Below are 11,395 nucleotides of genomic sequence, written 5' to 3'. Positions count from 1 at the left end.
CAACCGGCCCTTTGTAATCAACTGTATTAATACAATAACGATATGAAGAACCATCTTTTAACTGGGGGAAAAATTGCACTCTTTGTATGCTATGTCAATTCATACGACTAAATGCTCCACAATGTTAATTATTACTTATAGTGTTCATTTAATGATTGTATCCAGTAGATGGGATAAATGATATTTTTGGGATCATTCGATCTGATAGCTATTGGGAACGGTAACCTTGCTGCAGGCACTCTTTCTGGGCTCTGACGAGAACTGACCCCATCAGTCCCATTCACAGTTTCTGGTGATGTGATCCAACCCGAGTTGAAGTCTATTTGCATCCATTTAGCTTCATGACTTGGAGAACTTGAACACGCCTTTTCGAAGGCTTTTGTTTTCCGGCTGAAATCATATGAAAAATATTTAAATTTAAAATTTGCTCTATACACATGTGCCAGAATATTTACATAAACACGAGTACAAAAAAGATGCTTCAAACAAATCAATAGGCCGATTAAAATAATGTTTAATCAAGGAACGAATAAATTAAAGCTGTATAAAGTAGCTTAAATAAAAGCTGTACAAAAGTATCATCAAGCGACGATAAAATAAAGCTTATGTTATAAATAATGAAGCAAAGCAAAAAAACAATAATGAACAAAACAGCCAGAAACATGAAGCTATTAAAACCAACACATTGCGTTTAATTTCACAGTCCAGTATACCTTGTTCCGGGTGCGCTGTTACACCACACGAATCATACAGCATGTAGAGAGAAATACATAAATTTGTATAAAAATGTTCAACCATAGGCTACACTTCCGGAAGCGGGCAAATCATTGAATTGCTATACATTCCGTACTTACCGCGTGTCGATTGCCGAACAACATCTTAGCTTTGTCTTCTTCCTGTGGTGATGGTTGTTCGTCGACTAGTGCTTTCTTTAGCTTCAGTTTTTGCTTGATTGCCTAAAACAGATGAAACACACATAAACGCCACGTTTGTAACGATTCATTCCATTCCCCAAAGTTACCAACCTGAGATAAAAGGACGCGACGGCTGTCCGATTTCATCGCAAGTAATAAATCGAGCCACGTCCACGTGACATTGTGGTACTCAAGTGTCGGTATCAACAGTGCCAGATCCGTGATGTCTTCAAAGTTCTTTTCCTTGTTTCCCTTGTAGCTCACCTTCACCGGAACCTCGGGGATCTTAATGTAGATAAATAGCTTGTTCTTTTCAGCCCGTTCCTTCATCTTCTCCACGTCATCCTGGATGCGCACGTAGAAGTTGCTGTCCTTGGAAGCTTTCTTCCCTCCACTGGCGGCCGACTTGGAGCCTCCGGCGGTGGACACGGAAGATACGGAAGAGGACGAGGCGCCTCCACTACCACCGGCGCTTGCCAACGAGGACGAGTTAGTCTTCTTCACTCCACCCTTGGAAGCGGCGGAGGAACTGCTTCCTCCTGCTCCGCTGGTGCTAGCGGTGGAGGTGCTCCCTCCTCCATCCGCACCGTCCAGTTCGTCAACTGCGTCCGCTTCGTCGCGATCGGGGAAACAAAACTTCAGCATGGTGTTGTAGAATTTCTTCGATATCTGAATCGTGATCGGCACGACGTTGATTTCGAAATGTTCCTTAACCGAGATGCCCCCGACCGGTGGCTTCTCTCTGCAGAATACTCGCAGTACGCGTTTATGCTCGACCGGCATGTCACGCTGTATTTCGGTTGGACACAGCACCTCCGTGTAGCTATCGCGCGGAATCAAATTACAGATCCGAATATAACCGAGCTCCAGCAGATGATCCACTGAGTCGTCGCTTTTAGAATTTTTCGTGTACAGGAAGTTGCTCAGGATCAGATCGGCTATACCGATTTGGCCGTCCGCCTCCGTTAACCGCCATTGAGCGTGCTTGAAGCAGATCTCGTTAGCACGAACGATCGTGACCGGTTTGTCCTTTCGGAACGTCGCCAGTCGGTTGGAGGCTGACAGTTGGGCTTCGTTGTAGCACGAAAGCATCATATCCAACTCGTCGCTTTTGGTCGTCAGAAGCTCTTTAAAGTGCAGAATCGCATGATGGACCTCTTCGTACTCCACACGGAGGTCTTCCGAGTCACCCTCCTCCAGGCGCGCCTTTGTAATGAAGTGAATGTCCTTCTCTAGACACCGTATGCGCGACATCAAGCTGCGAATCTCCGTCTGCAGGTGCTGGATAGGACGCTTCTGGTCTTCACTGCTGTAAAGCTGTAGCTGGAAGCGCATCCGTGCCAGCTGCTCCAGCGCTTCCTTCCGTTGCGGCTCAACGTACAGCAGCAGGTTGTTTACAATGTCCAGGATCATCGCGTACTGCAGAGAGTTAGTGCAAACGTCCAAATCGTGGTGCATCAACGTAAACGCGTCGACCGGTTCGTCCTGATTTTCCCACGGGCTCATTGATTCCTCAACCGGTGGTGGCAACAATTCGCCACCGTTGATTGTGCCCGGATCGATGCTCGTGTCACCGTAGCTGACGTAGAAAAATTCACATTTACACCGGGACACGATGCGTTGCAGTTGTATCGGTGGTTTCTGGCCGCTGGCATAGCTACTCTCTCCAAGCACACCGACTGTCTCCGAGACGACACCACCGACGCTCTGGCCGCTACCCACGAGATGCGGCACATCCGGTAGTTCGCTGATTATCACTGGTGCGTCACGGTCTTTCTCCTGAATGTTGTCCACTGTGAGCCACATAATCTCGGCCATCTCGTGCGAATCGCCATCGTTAGCGCTGACCGTTGCATAGTACTGCATGCACTCCAGCGATCCAACCCAGGTCGTTTTTGAGACAATCGTGTGATCCCGCCACACCGGTCGATGGACGCGCTGCAGAATTTCCGCCTTAGCGGCGCTCAGTATCACGTAGCCAGATGTTTCGCATCCTTTCAGCAACACCTGCGAGTTTACGAGCGAAATCGCCCAATTGTAATGCAACACGTCACCTTCCTGGTAGGCCTGCAGTCCTTTCAGCTGTTGCTGTCTTGTCTGCACCGATTGATCGTCGCTGTAAACGAGCGGCTTATGATCCGCCTCCTGTATCAACTGTTGCAGCATCGCCATGCTATCGCTCGACTGTTGCGTTTTTCCCTTTCCACTCAAGTGTGAACTTCCACCAGCACCACCACCGGTTGCTCCTGCCACACCGCCACCGCTCTGGTGGAGATCCTGACTTCTAGATTTAAACGGCGTTCCCAGATCGGCTGACCCTCCTGAAGCTGATCCTCCGCCGGTTCCACCTGTTCCGCCTTCTTTGCGGAAACATTTTAGAGCTTCAGTTGCGAGGTTGTTCTTCAGCTTTTGGCTTTTAACGAGCGAATCGAACAATGCGAACGCTACATCCCGATTGTCCTTTGTCCAGGCTCCCTTCAGATCGTACACTACTAGCTTGTGGGTTGGAGTGTCCTTTCCGTTCGTAGAGAGCAGTGCCTCCCGGCCGTACGAAACCCTCGCCACACTGAGGAAGTAGTATCGATAAATGTCTCCGCTAGCATTTGAAAGGCTCTCGGAACTCGTATCCGTACGTTGCTGCTGTTGGCTCTGTTGCTGCTCGTTGCTGATCTGCGTGGTTCGCAACCAAATCTCCGCATCGTTCAACTCACAGTTCATGTACATCACCGACCAATCGGCTCGAGGCCGGTGGATCAGGCCATCGTCGATCGGTAAAAGTGTGAGCGTGTGCTCCGAACTGAACGTTATGCGACCTCCGCTCAGCTGGAAGCCTCGATTTAGCGCATGCGACATCCAGTAGAAAATCTGAAACCGATGCAGGCTCATCTGTAGATTGGCTTTCCGATAGTGGCGGCTGAGCTGCTTCTTCCTCGGCCGTACATTATTAAACACCGGACCACGGCGTGTCGGACGGGTTACTCCGGACAGAATCAGCTTCAAGCTTTCGAACCACCGCAGCGTACTCCCGTACAGCACTAGATTGGGAATATCGTAGTCCGACGCGGCATTCTGCTTGATTTCGAACGATACCCAGATATTCAGATGCTGAGAGCGGAAAGCACGGAACGAATCATGCACCTGATTGCTGCTGTACTCGGGAAGCTTATCCGGAGCGCACGGAACGACCGCGTGGTGATCGTTAGGATTCGCCAGACAAACCCAGTTTAGCTTAAACGTCAGCTTTAAGTTAGGCAGATGCAACAACCGACAATCGTCGTATCGCGAAGCTGTTCGCACGTAAATGTTAAGATCCCCTTTAAACATGAGCCGCGCGTTCGAGTACATGATACCGCAGTTGTTCCACGTCAGTTCCATCTCCTCCGTAGTGTTGTAAGGATCAAGCGACGCGTGCAGTAGGATAGTGAACTGTTTAGCGATGATTGACAGTTGTCCATGCATGAGCAATCGCATCTTATCCCAGAACGGTAGTGGCGGACTCGGGTCGCGCGACGGTGCCGAAATTTTCTCCATCATCAAATTGCACTGGGCCATCACGGGTTCCCAGCAGGGCCCAAATGCGTATGCGAGATAGTCCAGCTCCCAGTTAAAATCGTGGTAGAACTTGATGGAAGTCATACTGCGCTGAACCGTGTGCGTTCCGAATGGCTCACCCAGCTCGATCTCGACGTCACGCTTGGCCCGCCTCGGTGGTGCCATCTCAGCACCAGCTAACGTGCCGAACAAATGCATCGCCTTCACGTGGAACATAGGTTGTGGGTAGTCGCGTAGCATAAATTTCCACTCCGTACAACCGATATTGACCGCTCGAACCCATAGTGTAACGAATTCGATACCCTCGTCTGGCCATGGGCTCTCTGGATCGAGCATGTGCAACATGCGTACTGCATTTTCCGCACCATGCAGCGAAGGGTCCGCCATAGCCATGATCTCTAGATCTGTCATAATCCAAGCGATGAGCCGAGTGCGTGGTGGACCAGATTCCGAAATTTTCTTCGATCGCTGTATGTAGATTTCACTGTTTTTCTTAATCAAATTAGCATTCAACTCCTCGAGTGTGCCTGGTGGAAGCATTAATCGCTCCGAGCACAGCTGAGCAATCTTCTGATCAAACAGTTCCTTACGCTTAACGCTTTCATGATACTCGTCCAGCAGGAGTACATAGTTGTCCCTTAACTTTACCTCGAAAGGATCGTCGCTCATTTCCAGCAGAAATTCTTTAATCTAAAAAAGGAAAAACAATACGACTATTAGTATTCTTATTCCTATCGACCGAGAATAAAAACAAATGAATAAGGAATCCCATAACATTATCCATAAAATACTGAAACTGAATAATTAACTTTGACGCATTCTAATCTGATAAAATTAAAGACTATTTCCGTGATCATTAAGTATGTTCACGTTAACATCTATCATCGTTATCTATCGTGTTTCATCGTTAGCTATCTGACCTTAACGCATTGCTGATTAAGCTATTAATTCGTAATCTCTACCTGTATTATCATGTCACTGGGCAGCGGCGTGTTATCTGTGAATGGTTTCTTCTTGTAATTGTGTACCACTTTCAGCCACTTGTAAATCGAAACGAACTCATTCACAATCGCTCCGTAGAAATCATGCTCGTATGGAAAAATGACCTGTAAGAATGTAATAAGTAGCTTAGTAGATTAGAAACCGGCAACGGCACAGATTTTCCATCATGACCAACGTTACCTTTACACCACCTATTGTCGTTGCCCAGACGCGATTAGAGTCAAGCTGGAAATGGTCGTAATTTTGCCGCTCTTGACATAGCAGCTCCACCCGTTCCAAGGACTCTACAACCATGTCCTTGAACGTGAATATATGCTGGTCGTCGATCTTTATCACGATATTCTCGATCGATAGCATCCACTGGCCTTTACGATGTACTAGCGCGTTCTCTCCGAATACCTGCATCGAATGACGTTCGCTGATCTTGATCCCAAACTCAACGCTCCCTTCCGCGTATAACTCAAGGATCATCGAGCGGAATGGTGATCTTTTTCTGGATGCATCTCGCTCTGGTTCAAGAATGGGAAGCTCCAGCGGTGGTTCTGGTGGTGGTTTTGTGTTCAAATCCTCCCGAAGCTGCTTCATCTCTTGCAACAGCGTGACGATGTGCATGTGCAGATTGGTGTTCCACATAACAATCGCATCTTCAAGTAGCCAAACGTCCACCTTGGGGACGCCTCCGACATCGACATGTTCAACTCTCACCCCCTTCACGTTCGCGAATACATTCTGCAGCTCGGCGGAACTGTACTCGCTACCGTTGATGTGTCGAAAATCGAGTATCTCCATCTGAAAGCTGTCGAAGCGAATGCAGTTCTTCAACGCCGTCTTGCCCACGGTCAATCCGTTAAGATTTGCCAGCATACACGTTTCGTGCTGATTGAAGAAAAATCCCGAAATGTCCGTGACACGTGCGTTGATCAGCAGATCGGCACGTGTTATCGTTCTTCCTCGATCTTTACCGCTGGAGTGTGAAGGCTCACGCGTTGGTTGACGGGGACCCACGGAAGGAGTTGATCTATACTGATCTAAGCATCGCTTGGTGTGTACCAAATAGTCGGCAAGCGTCGGGCTGTACTCCACGCGAAACGTGTGAATTGATAAGTCCAACTTGGTCGTATCACCGTAACTGCTTAGTTTGCTCAAACTCATCGCAATGTAAAACGGACTGCCACGTATGTGACCCTTTTTAAGACTTTGCGCGTTGTCCTTATGTGATATGTTTGAGCTTAAGGACCACCAGACCGACTCAATTAGCAACTCGGCGCTCCAATGCCGACGATCAAGCAACAAGTTCAACATCCGATTCTCGTACACCTTGCTGCGCTTTTCGGCGAACTGCTCGAGTAGCAGCTTAACGTGATTACAACAGATTGAAGAAACCTGTGATGGACCGAACCGAAACACCGTCGTTATGTCCCACAGCTCCGCACATCCTTTGATGACGATGCGCTTCAGGAAGTCCTTTAGCAAGCTGGAGTCGCCATCCGACTTTCGACGCGTACGGCATTGCACTCCGAGGCCGGAAAGCTTCAGGCTCTTTGGATTCAACTGTCTGGCTATGCGTTCGCCAGTAAAAAAGTTTTTACTTATCCACCCATATATCTCTCGATGATTGTAAATCAGCACAAAGGACGAAAGCTTCGAATATATGTTTACCAGACTGCCCTCTAGTTTCGAGTCAACGCTAAACTGCTGTAGGAGCAGTAGCTTTTCGTGCATTGTATCGATCTCAAGCTGCTGTAGCTGCAATCCGACATACACCATCGGTAGCTGGCAGTCATCACTCATGCCTGGAGGACTACTGAACTTGCTCGATACTGCGAACGTTTGCAGTGTAGCAGAGAAATCGTTAGACGAATTCTCACGAACTGCACTGATGGTGGTGTTTTCGATTTTCACGAAGAAATTTTTTGGTATAATTGGAGCAAAACGCTGATACCTATCGTAGAGTGAAGATGGCTCCTCTCCAGATGATTGATCGGCTGGGCCATTGTTACCCATGTCAGCTTCCGTTTCCGGAACACTATGCTGTCTGAGATATAACTGATGCCGCCGTTTCTGAGTTTGAGTGTCCTTAATAAACTCATACAGGCCGCCGTGTAGAATCACCTTAGTTGTCGTCATCGCTAGAGTTAGCTTTTCCAAAGACATAGGTGCATCGACCACTAGTACACCATCTAGTGCAATTCCGAAGCTTAGCTCTCCAAGACACGGTTGAGGCAAGTCAGATGTCTTTCGCGATCGTTCTAACCGCTTCGGGGTGGAGATGCAGTGACGTAAGATCTTTGCTTGCGCATCGCACAGAGAAGCGGAAACTAGTAGCGATTTCGTGCTGTGTACAAGGCTGCCATCTAGATGAAGTTCCTTGGCGGTAGCATGCAACAACCAACCAGGTTCTTGAGCGCTGTTCAACAGTGCTACCGAAACGTTATTGATATGCACGGCCATGAATTGGGCGAACTTAAGCAGCCTTGGTGGAACCTTCTTTTCTCGAAAGTCCAACGTTTTAGGCTGGCCGTTTGTCTTTGCAGAACGTGAACCAGTCCAGTCGCTGCTCTGGCCACCACCGGACGCACTACCGGGGACAGTATTGCCTCCGCCCATAGGACTTCCGCCACCTCCACCAGATGTGGCGAACTTGTTGATATCTTTGTTGATACGCACATCGCGCACATTAATCGACAGCAGCTTCGATACATCTGAGTTCACGAAGCTACTCTGTAGGCTAATCTCATCTATTTGAACAGAAAAGCCGCTTTTGCAGACGGTCACATCACGCAGTGAACATGGCAGACTTATACGACCAACATTGATTTCTATATTATACAGCTTCTTTAGCACGTACCCGATTACTTTTGGTACCAGCCTGAAAGAGAATAATGATGAAATTTAAGACAAAATTTACACGCACATGGACGGGGTTGAATTTTAAGAAAATTGCACGCACCATGATAAGACTAAATAACTAAATGTTCCGATGGCAATAGCGTACAATACGTTCAACATTGTTTCAGCACCATTGCCATCAGCAAAGCGTATGTTTCTAAAATGTATACAGCAGTATTAAACTTAGTGTTTAGGCCGAAAAACAATCAACTATTAGCGGAATAAATGATGTCAACCTTCCGCACAAGAGATTTTTTTGGAAAATGGTAAATTAGTTCTGCTTGACAGTTTAAATTTTTTCTTATTATACGTCACATGCATTGACGCAAACATATCAACAATGATGGCAGAAAACAGCTGATATAATGTTTATGCCGGTTACAAGCAGGAAAACTGAGTATTAATTGTAAAAGTAAAGAAATTATAGTTCATGTGACAAGCAGCAAAGAAGAACAGCATTTAATTTGTATTAATTTTAATACTTGCTTTAAGTATACATGTTTTTATTTATGCTGGCCGCAAAGTGCATTTACAACATTATAACAATAGAAAAGGAACCAAACATTCTTTCTGTCATAACATCATAAACATTCAATCATGTAATGCAAGCAAAACTCCTACAGTGCAGTTCAATCGTCTTTTGGTATCAATATCGAGTGTAAGCATGGGGAAAGTTGTTAGTTTTCAAGTTGAAATTGATATCTCTGGACATGTGGCCTTTAGTTGCCGGTCCTAGTTACTACTAAGGTTGAGTGGAGTCAGAACACGGGTTAATACAGGAGGGCCCAGGTAGCTGGACTTCTGCATCGTACCCTGTTTAGAGGCGAATGTAGCCACGCCGGCTCAAAGTCTCTATAAAAATACACAAAAAAAAATCGTACCCTGTTAAAACCTTAGTAAAGAAGAAGAAGACTAAAAAGTAGCAGTTGTTTATGTTGGTCATGGAAAAACTGCCGGAAAACTGTCGATTATGCCTGCTAAGGTTTCCCCGTGGGCGCAGAGTGGCCATTGTTGACGAAGAATTCCAACAAAAACTGAAAATCGTGTTTCCATTTGCGGTACGATGCAATGTACGTATTACAAAACTTTATCTTTATGAAGTTCTTTTCTTGCATTTTTTACAGATTCTGCCTGAACAATCGCTGCCCACCGAGGCATGTCGTGGGTGTTCAGTAACGGTTGATAATTTCTTTATCTATAGCGAAAAAGTGCGTTACAATCAGGAAAGCTTACGTACGACAAAGCTGCCCAATGGTACTAGATGTGATTTACCAGTACTTAACAAGGAAGAATCATTTGAAGGGAGCTTAGCGTTCAAAAATATAGATGGATCCCACCACAAAAAATCAGCTATCTCGTCAGATAACACATTTGAAGAAAACATCCATGTCGAAGTAATAGAAGTGGAGCCAATTTTGGATGCTCCACTTGGAGATAGTGTTAAGATACTGCTACAAGACGGTCTAGATCCTTCGGTGGGAGATCTAACTACAATAGAATCTTCGAATGAACTATGTGACAATTCTGTAAATACTCACGAGGATGAATCGGATGCATATTTTGACGAGCAGATTACCGATAAACAAAGTTTACAACACCAGGATCTCCTCGAGGAAAAGAAGAAAAAGCAAGCAGAGGATGATAGAAAATTACGTGAATATTTTCATCTTGGTTGCGAGATATGTTCGTATATGTCTGAAACAGTGCCAGACCTATTTCAGCATTATAGACACCAACATAAAATAAACGGCTATGTTCGGTGCTGTAATCGTAAATTTTATAGACGTGCGCGCCTTCTCGAACACCTCGGTGGTCATGTTGGGTCAATTTCGTGTGAGATATGCGGCAAAATTTACAAAAGTACCTTCTACCTCGAGCTGCACAAGATTGATCGCCACGGTGAAGCAGGCACCAAACCTTTCAAGTGCGACACGTGTCACCTGTCCTTCCATAAGCCTTATTTATTGAAAACGCATCAAAAACGTCACGAACCGGTTCGATGTAATGTATGTGACAAACAGCTCATGGGTTCGCAAGGTTTGAAAGCACATATGCAGAAAATGCATGGCAAGGATACTTCACTGATCTGTCCCACGTGTGGAAAAGAATTTCGTTGCCAAACGGCAATGGATCGCCACTTGAATGCTCACATGGGCATCGTAACGATAGAAAAGGTGCAATGCGATAAGTGTGAACGATGGTTCGATGGAAAATACAATCTTAGAAGACACATTCGCTATATACATGACGAAGAGGGTCAGATCATATGCGACATATGTCAGCATGTTAGTCCTAACCGACGAGCGTTGAATCATCATAAACAGCGCGTTCATAGTCACACAGAGACATATGATTGCGAGTTTTGTGGAAAGCAGCGCAACACAAAGCTTGGCCTTCGTGAGCACATGGCGACGCATACCAAGATTCCCCTGTACTCCTGTGAATTCTGTGGACTCACTTTCAACTCCAATGCGAATAAGTATTCGCATCGCAAAAGCAAACACCCGGAAAAATGGAAGGCACAGAAGCAGCGTAAGCTGTTAGAGAAAATGGGCAAAGCATCAACTCCAACGTTAGCAGTAGACAGAAGACATTAACGTCTAACGTTATGTGAGATCTAACACGTGGCAATGGCACGTGGGAGGTCCTCATTCTCTTCGTGATGAAAAACTGCTGCTGACAATTTGTCGATTTCGCTGCCCCTAAGATTTGACTATAAACGCCCCTAAGAGGAAGATTGGAAGCCATATGCCCGTTTCCTCCCACGAACGCTTTTTAATGGATCAAACTCGTGTAGTTGCTATACGAATACTCTCAGTTCATGGTATTAGAATCCAAGATCAGAGCAGGCAGAAATAAACCTCATGGACGTAATTTCTTGATCTATATTTTGTCCAAAACAAATCCCTTTGTTTCGTATCAAAACATGTTTGACATAACTATCTGAGCAACATCGGGAAAGAAGAAACAAGGTAAACAATAACATAGATATGAAGTGCATCTAGAGTTATTTTGCTAGTTAGACGTGTTTTCGTCGC

At 46.0% G+C, this 11,395-nt stretch overlaps 2 protein-coding genes across 2 annotated transcripts; one reads left to right on the top strand and one right to left on the bottom strand.

Moving 5' to 3' along the window:
- Positions 1-339: 339 nt before the first annotated feature.
- LOC128725587 (protein hobbit) lies at positions 340-8,477 on the bottom strand. The gene is made up of 7 exons (XM_053819342.1): positions 8,419-8,477; positions 5,649-8,337; positions 5,429-5,572; positions 1,026-5,156; positions 855-956; positions 714-728; positions 340-390 (listed from the first exon to the last, which is right to left on the bottom strand). Exons 1-7 carry the CDS (start codon positions 8,475-8,477, stop codon positions 340-342), a joined length of 7,191 nt encoding a protein of 2,396 aa, XP_053675317.1.
- An 821-nt stretch (positions 8,478-9,298) lies between these two features.
- LOC128724889 (transcription factor grauzone-like) lies at positions 9,299-10,954 on the top strand. The gene is made up of 2 exons (XM_053818609.1): positions 9,299-9,415; positions 9,482-10,954. The coding sequence occupies exons 1-2, from the start codon at positions 9,299-9,301 to the stop codon at positions 10,952-10,954; spliced, it is 1,590 nt and encodes a 529-aa protein (XP_053674584.1).
- Positions 10,955-11,395: the final 441 nt, after the last annotated feature.

This window comes from Anopheles nili, chromosome 3, assembly GCF_943737925.1.
Source record: "Anopheles nili chromosome 3, idAnoNiliSN_F5_01, whole genome shotgun sequence".
NCBI classification, from domain to species: domain Eukaryota; kingdom Metazoa; phylum Arthropoda; class Insecta; order Diptera; family Culicidae; genus Anopheles; species Anopheles nili.
The sequence above is the reverse complement of the archived record's forward strand: the minus strand, read 5'-3'. Positions and strand labels throughout refer to the sequence as shown.

Coding starts and splice junctions, on each gene's coding strand:
- LOC128724889 (XM_053818609.1), top strand. CDS start 9,299: ATGGAAAAACTGCCGGAAAACTGTCGATTATGCCTGCTAAGGTTTCCC. Junction 9,416..9,481: donor AAATCGTGTTTCCATTTGCG/GTACGATGCAAT, acceptor CATTTTTTACAG/ATTCTGCCTGAACAATCGCT.
- LOC128725587 (XM_053819342.1), bottom strand. CDS start 8,477: ATGTTGAACGTATTGTACGCTATTGCCATCGGAACATTTAGTTATTTA. Junction 8,338..8,418: donor AGTTATTTAGTCTTATCATG/GTGCGTGCAATT, acceptor ATTCTCTTTCAG/GCTGGTACCAAAAGTAATCG. Junction 5,157..5,428: donor CCAGTGACATGATAATACAG/GTAGAGATTACG, acceptor TTCCTTTTTTAG/ATTAAAGAATTTCTGCTGGA.